Source organism: Hakea prostrata, chromosome 9, assembly GCF_041222555.1.
Source record: "Hakea prostrata isolate BN-2017 chromosome 9, UWA_Hpros_2, whole genome shotgun sequence".
Lineage (NCBI taxonomy): Eukaryota > Viridiplantae > Streptophyta > Magnoliopsida > Proteales > Proteaceae > Hakea > Hakea prostrata.
The window spans coordinates 2,659,246-2,671,903 of NC_142608.1; the positions used below are offsets into that span (position 1 = coordinate 2,659,246).

General features: G+C 38.3%; 1 protein-coding gene across 1 annotated transcript in view; it reads left to right on the forward strand.

Moving 5' to 3' along the window:
- EMB2458 (FtsH extracellular protease family) overlaps nt 1–12,658 on the forward strand; it is a 54,919-nt gene that overhangs the window by 40,645 nt on the left and 1,616 nt on the right. Inside the window, exons 13-16 of the mRNA XM_089168903.1 lie at nt 2,483–2,602; nt 9,859–10,044; nt 10,166–10,240; nt 12,469–12,528. Of these exons, the coding sequence (XP_089025029.1) occupies nt 2,483–2,602; nt 9,859–10,044; nt 10,166–10,240; nt 12,469–12,528 (441 nt within the window). The remainder of the gene's footprint in view (nt 1–2,482; nt 2,603–9,858; nt 10,045–10,165; nt 10,241–12,468; nt 12,529–12,658) is intronic.

Genomic DNA, 12,658 nt, shown 5'->3' on the forward strand with positions numbered 1-12,658 from the left:
TTACCACACTGAGTGCAAAGCCTAAATGCTTTGTCAAACTGCTGAACACCATGGTTTCCAGGGGTTCGATTAACTTCCCCTAAACCATGTCCTCTTCCACAAAACGTAGGAAAGGTAGTACTCTCTACTTTAAAGCTACTTCCAGAAGAACCACCTTTAGGCAAGGCAATTCGTTGAGTCTAGCGTATGCTTCACTAAGGTTGGGGACATGTTCTCTAGCAAGAAGATGTCATTTCACATATTTCAGTTCAAGGTTTAGTCCTACAAGAAACTTAGATACAAAAAATTCATTTCGTTGTGCCTTAAGTTTCTCTATGTCTGTTGTGAGAGGTTGGAAAACATTCATTTCCTTCATCATGCCTTTAAAAGAGTTGTAATAATCCTGCAGAGACTTGTTAGATTGTTGAAGTTGAAATAACTTTTCATAGACACCATAAATTCGAGTCATATTTATAGCCTGGGAATAGGTTTCTTGCAAATCATCCCATATTCCCTTGGCAGTGTTGTGAAACATAACATTGGCTGCAATATCAAGTTCCATGCTATTCCACATCCAAATTTTGATGATTGCATCAACTTGAGTCCAACTAGGGTAGGATTTGTCAATCTCAACTGGAGGTTCTGACTCAATGAATTTAAGTTTACCTTTTGCAAGTGTGTGTTTAACACAAATGGCTTGTAACCAAAGCAAATAATTAGACACCTTCAAGTTTGATGGAGGTAATCTAACCTGTCACTAGATCAACCTGTGATTCATTGGATTCAGCAATACTTGTAGTCGAATCACCAGTAATTGAAGACATTTTGACTTGTAGTAGATATCGCAATCAGTAGAGTAGAGGTTCGAACCAATATCCCAGAACTAGAAGAGGAAAACAACAGCAAAAAGATTCTGCAAACAGCAGCCGAATGGAGAGAAAATTTTCTGCAAAATGCAGCATTTCTGCAAAGCCAAATGGAGAGAGAAATAGGGAAAAAATTCTGCAAAGTGCAGAATTATGATCTATGTTCTGGAACCTTTAAAAGTAGGATAATAGACAGAACAGATCAGTTCATATAATTACCTGATCTAATGATACATTAGGTACAGCATTAGGTGGCTGCGCACCTAGGAAAACTGAATACAGATGTGAACTTCAGAAGAAGGAATGGTACTACGTTGTTTTGAATCAATAAAGCTTTGATGTCATGTTAGGAAATAAACCTTGATGAACCAAAACAGTGCAGCAACAGAAGAACTGAGAAGAAGAAAAGAGAAGAAGAATTGAGAGGAACCACGCAAGCCTGCGATTCTGGCTAAAGAGCCTAGAAATTGCAAGAAGCTAATATTTATAGATTTCCAAGAGGTCTAATACAACTTGAGAGACAAGTAATTGCCCTCTAGAAAAAGAAATAAAAAATCACATCTTAAAGACAAAACTTACTGATTTTCTAGTTCCTAAAATCTGTCCAAAATAGAAATTATCACCAAAATAGAAACAAACATCAAAATAGAAAGTGGAGTGAAAGAGGGCTGCCTTGCTGCTGCCAAGGCTTGTGCACCAATGCAGCAGCCTTGGATTCTGCGCAATTCTCAACAAAACTTTAGACAAAAATCGAACTGTTTGTAAGCAGTATTTTTGAAGCTTATTATTGTATATATTTCTTCGGGGTAAAAATTTTTGCATGAAAATTGATGATGTAATGATCCAGGTAGGTCGTAGAACATATTATTGCTAGCATACTTTGATGTAGACTTACTTCCAATCAACTTTATAGTGGAAAGAGGAGACAGGGAGTGCAGCTTGGATGAGCTTCTGAATCAACTTTTAGCTTTCAAAATGCACATGCACACACAACCCAAATATTTTTACTTCTTGAGGCCATAAATTACTCCCAACAGCTGACCAAATACAACCTTTGCAACTTATTTGATAGGCACGAATTAACTTTGTCAATGATATCGTAGAATCATTAGGATAAAATGTATATGGATCCATTTTCATCAGTTTACTTTGATGCTGACATGGCATGGGGATGAACATTGATGAAAATTAATTACTTAAGGACCATTTGAGAGTTAAGACACATCTTATCTGTCACTGGGACTTCCTTTAGTAGTGAGTAGAGTAAGTTATATAAAATTTAGCTTATTTGTCCTTTATATCTTGGCATTGGAAGTGATCAGCTGTTTAAATTTATATTCGTTACCATTCTTCAATGAACTGGAAATTTTAGCATGGCATGATATCTTGAAGTACTTTGACCATGTCTAATGCATAAGCTGAATTTGTTTCTTGATCATATGTAATGATTTAGTGAAAGTTGAATTTTAAACTTTTGTCATATGTCATGCATTAGTTTTTCAATCTCTCTCTGTATGGAGGAATCTGGGACACTGTAATTGGTGTGAAATTTTTTTCTTACAAACATTGTCAACTCAATGTTCTCTTGCCTTTTCATTTTGAGAGATGTAAATAACTGGAGCTTGTGGTTTGGATAGTGGACAAGAGAGACAAAGTTCCCACATGCTGTATGGGCTGCTGGTCGAGGTCTCATTGCTCTTCTTCTACCAAACTTTGATGTTGTTGATAATATATGGCTTGAGCCGCTTTCTTGGGAGGTTAGTCAGATTTTGTTTATTATTTGTTCTTAACTAGCATTCAATCTTTTCATCAAGTTGGTAGAATACTAAAGATTATAACCCTCATTCATTTAGCGGTATCTTGTAAGATCAACTATGTTGAAAGAAACGATTGTAGTGAATGGCTTATTGATCAATGATCTCAAGCCCTCTATTTATAATTAAGTGCAAAGTAGACTATTACAAGGAATAGAAGTTTACATAAATGCAAACTCTAATTTAACTCCTATACAAACTCTTATTAGACTCCTAATAGAATCCAACACTCCCCCTCAAGTTGAGGCATGGATATCACACATGTCCAACTTGACCAAAAGAGTATAAAACATCTGTCCAGGTAAACATCTGCAATTTGATCTTCAAACTTATAGATTACGTCTGCCTTATAGACTTCCATTTGCTTTATCCTCATCTTTACTACAACTTTATGTCTCCAAGGAAGAACGCCCAAGAAAAAAGGTAGAATCTTCAAATGTTGAGAAGACTAAATTTCGGCGCAAATCTGAGGGAAAATATATTTTTGGGGTAACAATTGCTAGGGTAAAACAGCCAAAGTGAAACTTTTGATTTGTAGCAATGTTAGATCTTTAAGGGGACAATCTCCAAAGGTAATAGAGATCAAGTTCTGCAAATGTCAAACGACAAATCTTTTGCAAGGTTAGATCTCCAAAGGGAAGATGTCAAGTTAAGGGGCAAATCTCCAAGGTTAACAGAGATCAAGTTCTGCACAGTCAAAAAGATAGCTCTATAGCAATGTTAGATCTCCAAAGTAGAAGATTGCGAAGGTAAGGGACAAACTTTCAAAGGTAACAAAGATCAAACTCTACATAAAGAAGTCTACATGAAAGGCATTGAATTGTAATAGAGATTCAATCTCCCCCTCACGCGTAGCTTTACACGTGGGAAAACAAGAATAAAGGAAATCCCTAAATGATATGGTCCATGGTCCACCAAGGTAAGATGATGGCTTAAGACAAAATTCAAGCCAATGGGGAAACTTGGAAAGGAAGAAATTGTAATGGTAAGATGAAAGTATCATAAAAAACAAATCTAGAGGAAATGACAAAATTTGAAAGGGGGTTGACCAAGCCTACGGTGCCACTGATGAAGGTCTGATATTACCTAATGGACTAGATTAGAAGATGTAGTCAAAGCAGAAGTAGATCCTCCAATCGGCTCGAGCAAATAAAGTCCATTTACCACGTCCAATCTCCTTCCCCAGATCCTGAAGTAGCTAGGTAGGAGTTGGTAGGGGTAGTAGAGGAAGCAGTGGTCGAGGCTGTACCAGCAATAGAAGACTGCAGAATACGTCGCAGAGTAGCGAACTCCTCCTGTGAAAAACCAACGGCTGTAGAGGGTGTGGTGGAAACTGTCTCAGAAAGATTTGACTGTGGTTTTCTCTTTCTTTGTGCTCGTTTTTGCTCAAAATCAGCAGGCTTCCCATGTAGTTTCCAACAATTTTCCTTGGTATGATATGGTTTGTGACAGTGCTCACACTTGACAATCTCCTTAGCCGGATCAGTTTTAGTGTGAACAGACTGTAAAGCTGATTTCTCCATAATAGGAGTATAAAGCATGACTAATCGACGACATTCCTTACACTGAACAAGAGCATAAGACTGTTCTAGTGTAGGAAAGGGAGAACGACTTAAGACTTGCACTCTAATCTGATCGTACTCCACGTTCAAACCTGCCAAGAAGTCATATACTCGAATCTTATCAATGTACTTTTTATATGTCGCCACATCATCTGGATTAGTGGGGTGATAATCCCCATAATGATTCAACTCTTGCCAAAGAGATCGCAACTCAGCATAATAGTGGGCCACAGTTAGTTCCTTTTGGGTAGTCTCATGAAGCTTCTTTCGTAGCTCATAAACATGTGCATCATTCCCCAATTGTCCATATGTTTCAGTAGTAGCCTTCCAGATTTGGGCTGCAATATTAAGTAATAGGTAACCCCGGGCAAGATTTGGATGCATGGAATTCAAAAGGAATGACATAATAAGAAAGTCATTTGATATCCATTTATCCTGTAAAACACCTGCGGTAGTGGGTTTGATAGTGGTGCCCATAATGTATCTAACTAGTCCTCTTCCAGCAATAGTCAGGTAAGCAGATCGAGACCAGATCAAGTAATTTGTGCCGTCAAATCTTACCGAAAGAGAATGAATAGTGGGAAAATATTCGGATCCAGTGGGAGCAGTAGTACAATCGATAGTGGCCATGTTGAAAAAATTGTCTGCAGTTCTTCAGTCTTCACCTTTTGAAAAAAAACTAAAACGTCGCAGAATGCAATAGCCAAACAATGATATGATCAAATCTCCTTTTTCCCTTCTTCTTTTTTTTTTTTTCTCTCTCTCTCTCTCTAACAGAATAGTAGATTAGAAAAAAAATAATAATAATATGGTTCAGCCAAATATGTAATGATTTGGTTTGGTAAATTTGGTTTAAAATATGGTCTAAATTTGGTTTGGGAATTTGGAAAAAAAACAAATCTGGTTCGGCCAAAGAGAATTAGGGAACAAATTATGGCTCAATGGGTTTTTAAAAGGGCCAGCTTAACAAGGGAGACGGGATTTAGAAAGGGTTACCTGGTTCGATGGTAGAGGCTATGATCAGAATCAGAAGCAAAGGTGAAGGCGATGGTGGCTTCTCTTCTTCTCTTTCTTTTCTTCTTCTTTCCCTTTTTTTCTGTGATTCAGAAAAAAACCAAACAATCGATGGGTCAAAAAATGCTGTTGGTATTCTGCTCTTTCTTTCCTAATCACAACGGTAGTGTTGCAAGAGCAGGAGGCAGCAGCTGCGTTGTGATTTCTCTTCTAATCAAAAAAAGCAGCAAGAAGCAGCGAAACAGTAGGAAGCAGCAAGAAGCAGTCTGCGAACCGGTTCTTCTTCTTCTTCTTTCCCCTTTTTTTTTTTCTTTCTTGGCCTTCCCTAATCAAACCTATGTAGTGCAGCGGAACAAAGAACAAAGAGAGAAAAAAAGGACGGAACTGCTAGAAAAGAAGAAAGAAAAGAAGGTCGATGGGTTAGAACCAGCGGTGATGGTTCTTCTCTTCTTCGTTTATTTTTTTTTTTTTTTCTGTGGTCTTCTTGCAACAGAAAAGATAGTGTGTGAAGAAAGAGAAGAAAAAAAAACCCAATCGAATTTGCAATAGTAACTGAAGAACGAAAAAAGATAGTGCAGAGAAAAAAAAGGAAAGAGAAGAAAAAGATCCTAATCGAATTTAGGCTCTGATGCCATGTTGAAGGAAACGATTGTAGTGAATGGCTTATTGATCAATGATCTCAAGCCCTCTATTTATAATTAAGTGGAAAGTAGACTATTACAAGGAATAGAAGTTTACATGAATGCAAACTCTAATTTAAATCCTATACAAACTCTTATTAGACTCCTAATAGAATCCAACAAACTACCATTCTGATGACTGACTTCCCATGGTTAGTTTGTCACTATCTAATCAACAGTATTACCTTAGGATTATTTATTTATTCTTGGTAAAATTACCTTAGGATTATTATGTTCAGTTTCTTTTGCTGGAGAAAGAAAACGTTTTATGTACCGCTTGCATTTTCTTCTGTTGATTTGTGGATGTTTACAGGTGATGAATGCAAGATCAACCGATGTATGAAATAAAAGAATAAATGTTAAAAAAAAGGGTAAAAAGCATGAAGTCAGTCCTTATAGTTGAATGCATATTTGTCAAGGTTTTGCAGTAAGCGTCCACGCACATGCAGCTGGAAGGCCACCTTGGTTTTCTTCTTTTATTTCTGTAGTTTTTTCCCGCTCATCCAACGCATAGGGTTGCCTAGACATCTGACAACCATGGTTGAATCATTTATGAATCTTAAACATTCAATATCTGAGTGTTGTAAGTTGTAACCGGGGTTGGGGCTCCCTATAATTGGGCTCAAAAAACCCAGACCCAAAAGGTCCACTCCAAAGCTGACAGGGGAATTTTGGTCATTTTTGCAACCCTTTTGGGACTCAAAAGGGGTCTGATTGGAACCCACTCGATCCAAGGGTCATAGATCTATCTTTATTTTTCTAATTGGATTAGTATTTTGTGAGTAATGATACAGGCTGTCAGACTCAATCTACGTAAGAGTCTGAGTTGGATCCAATTTTCAAGTAGGACTCCTCCTCAGAGTTGGTAGTTTGATTCCTTCAAGATGTCTTATGTAACAGTCCAGTTAGGGTTTCTTTTGAGAGTCCTTAATTAGTTGAGTCCTTTTTTGTAAAGGGAATCCTTTATGGATTAGATTTCCCAGTTTGAGTCCTAGTCAAATTGCTTAGGTTGTAAAGCTATAAATAGCCCATTGAGTTAGTAATAAAAACAGTTCAGAGCTTAAGAAAATCAGAGGCTTGGGTCATGGGGAAGAAACCCTGCAGCCTGGGCTGAAGAGTGTTTAAGTTCTGGAATTTTAACTCCATCACCTACTTCATCTTCATCCCTGCAGCAGCCATTGAAGCTTCTGAATTTCTGCAACTTCTTCAAGGAACACCTTCTACAAGACTACAAGTACAGTAATGTAGATACCGAATTTGATTGATCAAAACAGTACCCAAATAGGACCTTTTCACAGGGAGACAATTGCAAATTTGATGGACTTAAAGTGAAACAGAGTTTAGATGGGAAAGAGGGCTGAAATTAGAATGGTATTATAACGTGCTGAATAGATCTTCAAATAGGGGGAGGACTATAATGAAGAAAGTGACAAATAACAATGTAACATGTAACACCCGGGCTTCACACCGCAAGGTGGATCGATTGGATCAAACACCAACCTTCCTTGATCAAACACAAGGAGTCTTAACACCTGGGCTTCACACTGCAAGGTGGATCGATTGGATCGAACACCAACCTACCTTGATCAAACACAAGGGTTCTCCAAAGAGGAGGAATGCTAGCAAGCAATTTGATTTCAATTCATCAGTTGTGTTTTCACCTCTTACATAAGTCTCTTTATATAGCATTCTAAAGAGACATAAACACTAATGGTAACATCCAACCACTAGCTAACACCACCTACTTATTAATAACTCAACTACACAACACCACTAGTCAAAACAATAATGGAAACATCCACCCACTACACCCCACTACTAGCTCCTTTTATTGACTTTTCAAAGCTAGACTTGGGCTTAGTTCAAAACATGTGGGCTAGTCTTCTCCCACTAAAGTAATCCAAGCCCATGAAACCATGGGCTCATTTTAACCCACTACAATAGTCCTAGCCCATGCAAGCCATGGGTTGTTTTGGATCATATCTTTAGGCTTTGATGGGCTTGACCATTGGGCTTTTCTCTTCCTTGTATATGCTGCCAATTCTGCATCATACAGACATTTCCAACCCCTGCCCATCCTTCCCTGCCCTTAGCCACCCACTCAAACCCTAAAACCATAACATAATGCTCTTATCACCCTTTTTCCTATTTTTTGGGAATTTTTTTCTGCAATTTTTGGACTTTTTCTTAGACCTGAAACTCAAGGTCAGATCTATGGAAATCTAACCATTAGATTTGTCCCAAACTTTAGGAACATCATTCCCCTAACTGTAGTGACCTTCCCTCCAGGTTCTACCCAATCGGACCAACCCAAACCCTAGTCTAACCTAATCCTAGTTCCACGAAAACTCTCATAATTCTATCATCCCTCACCCAATCCACCTTCTATTTACCCTAGTTTCAGTCACACACCTTCCCTGACCATCCATCTACTCTTAAATTTCCTTAAAACCCTCTCCATTAGGATTTCTAAAAAAAGCCTGATTGATCTTCCTTGAGCCATCACTAAACCCTAAATCTCCAACAACTCCTGATCCAATCATTAGATCTCTAAGCCCTTTTAGGATCCACATCTCCTAAACCCTATTACACCTTCCTGGCTCAATCCTTCCCTAAACCAACCACTTGGGAGTCCTACTCCAACTAGGACTCCTTAAATAAGACCTAAACCTTATAGGATCCAATCTGAAGTTAGAGAAACAATGAGGGCAGACTCAAATCAAGGCCAGGGATTATCAATTCAGACCTAATCAGACCTTCCTGAGGCTTCTACACCAACTCCAGACCTTCCGGACAGAGGTACTGCTAAGTGTTTCAACAATAGGACTTGAATTCAGGTCTGGACAAACCATTCTCAAGGCCTGAACTTACTTCTAGACATCACCAAGCAGAGCCCCAAGTTCTTAAATTCAATTCAGACCTTCTTCTCAGAGTTTATAGCAAGATTCAGTATCCTAGTTGCTGTCCATTCAGATCTAGACCTGAACCGAAAGATTCCAGCCCCATAATGACCTGCTGGTCTTTGAAAAGATCCTACACTTGGCCCGGTAATCATGGGTTACATTAGAGTGGACCTGGGAACACAACTTGGTGTTATTTGAGTCCTAGCAGAACAGCACTGGTTTCTTTTAGTCTCATCTAGTTATTTGTGCATTCTGATGTATGTCCTTGCTGCTTCAGTACTGTAGTGCACACTTCTCCATTGTGCAGGCACGGGCGATGTAGGCATAGAAGCAGAGGAAAAGCACCTTCCACGTGTCTATTCAGGCATGTGTCATTTTGCCTGGAAGAGCACTATATGATGCCAACTGTATGTCCTTTGGAAACTTGCCAGGATTGCACCTAGTATAAACAGTAAACTGTAAAAGGGTGTCTACCTTACACCATGAGGTGATTTGTTCTGGGTACATTTGTAAAGTCAGACCTTTGAATTATATCTAGGAATATATTTTCTATTATGGTTTGAATTAGTGTCAGCCAAAGAGTTTGGTTTCTGTTATAATTGTAATCTTAGAATTATAAATAAGACGTGGGGTTGGTGGTAGAACTATTCAAACTGTTGTCCTGCTCTTTATCTCCTTTATTCTTCTCTTCCTTCATCTTTGGTCCCAGTTTCTCAAGTTCTTAAATTGGTACACCGTCCATAAACTATAATCCTACGTATTTCAAAATTGAAAGTCTTGACCTCTCTCATCCCCTTATTCCTAACCTTTCAATGGTAAGAAGAGTGAAAAGTGGAAAATTTGCTGGCTCTGCAATTGTAGGTGGTGTGTCTCAGTAAAAAGAAACCCTCCATCTCCCCACAGACGCATTGCTCTCTGTGCTAAATACTGACCTAAAAGGCTAAAATCCCGAAGCTTATTATACTACTTTGATTTCACTGGATAATTAGAAGCTAGGAGAAAGGAGGAGCACTGATTAAAATGTTCGAAGTTTCTTGCAGGGTATTGGATGCACAAAGATTACAAAGGCCAAGAATGAAGGCCCCATTACTGGAAATGTTGAAACAAGATCATACCTTGAGAAAAAACTGGTGTTTTGCTTTGGCTCATATATTGCAGCGAAATTGTTACTTCCTTTCGGGGAGGAGAATTTTCTTTCATCTTCAGAACTCAAGCAGGCCCAGGAGGTAGATTTTTGTTTTTTAAATGAATTTTTTGCTTCCTATATATATTGTAATATTTTGTCACCATCACTTAACACTTAAAATATGGCTCCTACTCATGACAAATGGTTACTATTTGCAACAGATATCTACACGAATGGTGATTCAATATGGATGGGGGCCTGATGATAGTCGTACAATTTACTTTTGTAGCAATGCGGTATTTTCCATTCTTTAAATCCCACAAACAAATGCTGAAATAGAGAAGCTCTTCCCGTAACTTTAGGGTGAATATATTGTGTGACTGTCATTGTTAAGGTGTTGCAGCATTTCTTAGGTGATGGCCTTGGCATCCAGGCAGCTTGGTTGCCTAGGCAGGCACCTTGGTCGTTTTTAATTATAATTACCTGGGGAGATGAATGGTTCACATTGTAGAGGAAAGATCTCAATAAGAGTTCACTAATTGTATGTCATTCTTTTTTGTAAACTTTGTCTTATAATATGTGATGCTGAGTCTTGGAAAGAATCTAGAAGCAACTGTGTGCTGGAAGCACATTATTTGCCTGTGATCTTTTAGAAACCAATAGGACCAAAGTCACGCAATATAAAGAGATTCAGACAACTCACAAAAAATAGGGAGAAGAGCAACTAGATATTCTGGTTGAACAATACTAAAATCTTGGAAATTAAATATCAGAATATAGACGATAACTTGCCAGCTCAGGAGTCAAGCTAAGATAAATAAGGGGGGAAAGTAGCAGAAGAAGTAGAAGAAAGCCCATATTATTGAATCAGGTGTTCTTTCTGATGAATATATTGGATCAGATCGATCAGATCTAAGGAAGTGATTAAATGACTCGTACAGAATCCCTAGTAGACCTGAATTTCAGAAGCAACAACCAACCAAAAAACAGTCAAGACTCATGAAATATGAATTTGTAATGAAGAACAGAATTCTTTTTTTTCTTTCTTTTTTTTTTTGGGGGGGGGCGAGGAAAAAGAGAGAAAATATAAGGGAATCAAGAGGAAAAGAAAAAGACTAAGAATACAATGAAGTAATAATGGAGAGATCTCATTGCTGCAGACATGACTGGAACAGAAGGAAGGAGGATGTCCAACTGGTGCAGCTGGTCAAACCGACATGCACAGAAGCAGCAACTTTATTCAAATCAATCTGTTCGCCCGGGTCCCTCCCAGGGTGGTGGTGTTGGTAAAAATTTATGGACTTTATCTTGACTTCCATATCTCATGAGGACTCTCTATCAACTCTACTTATGAATAACTAACCTATCTAACCTGCCACCAGCTTTAGTGTGTCCTAGGCCGACCCAAACTCTTTAACTTAAAAGCTACTTATCTTTCCATACTATGACCTACCGCCTACCAGTTCATGTGGATCCCATCTAGAATTATTTTCTGATTTAACAAAAGTACTGCAAATATTTCTTAAACGACCCTGCTACCCTGGCTGGACTCGATGAACTAACTTAGATCCGATTTCTTCAGCTTGTAATTCCAAACTGGGTACTGTTTTCTTGGTGAGAGTGATAAAAAGTTACATTAGGAGGAATAAAATTTGTACAGGACAGTAAAAAATAAAAATGAAAATTATACGCACTAGAGTATTTTGAGCAAGAGAGTTGAGAAACCACAAAATGGACGAGTCATCTGAGACATTGTTACATCTTCTAGCTTCTTTCAGTGTTATAAATTTGGCACCAAATAATATGGCCTAATCGCTGACTTTGGATGAGGTAGTGGTTTTTGCTGCACTTGTGGCTTTCCCTTGATCTCATACTTCAAAAGGACACCCCGATCTAGTCCTACTGCAATGGCTGTAGATTATGGTTTTATTAGGTATGCAGACTCCAAAGCCATGCGATGTAACAAGAAAAAAATCCATTCAACAAAATACCATATGCATGAGGAACTGTTCAACCTATGGTTAATAGTCCCTATGCAGGCTAAAATAGGATAAGAAAATTAGGCAAGCGTATATTAGAGGTGATAGTTGGGGTAAATCATTCTTCATGAATGAGTATAACATGGGAAGAATTTCTTTTCTTTTCTTTTCTTTTCTTTTTTCTATTTTTTTTGGGTTGGGGGGGGGGGGGGTTTGCGGTAGGGGAAGGGGGGTTGGGGGAGTGTGTGGGAGGGAATGTTTGACTAGTTAACCATCTTTTTCAACGTGATTAAGAACCAGCCAGATAAGGCTATTTCTATGCGTCAGCTAATTGCTGTTTGAAGGTAAATTTTAGGGAGCTTCCCCGTTACTTAAAAATGGCTTTCAGCTCTCAGTTCAAGTATACACTTTTCAATGTTAGACCATGCTGTTGAAGTCATAAGCTTTTTCATTATATTTTCAGCTTTTTTATTTCTTTCCTCCCATAGTTCTTTACTAATACATTTGTAAATTTCTTCATCAAATTTTACTTCTTATTTATGCAGACTACAGCCTTAAGTATGGGTAACAACCATGAATATGAAATGGCTGCCAAAGTTGAGAAGGTATGTCGTGCTGCTGCTTCTCTTCTTTCTTTCTTTCTTTCTTTTTTTTGGGTTGTGGGGGGGTTGCTCTGGTGCATGGTTGCTCTATCCTTAACTTAGGTGTCTTGCATGTTCATTCATGGAACGACAA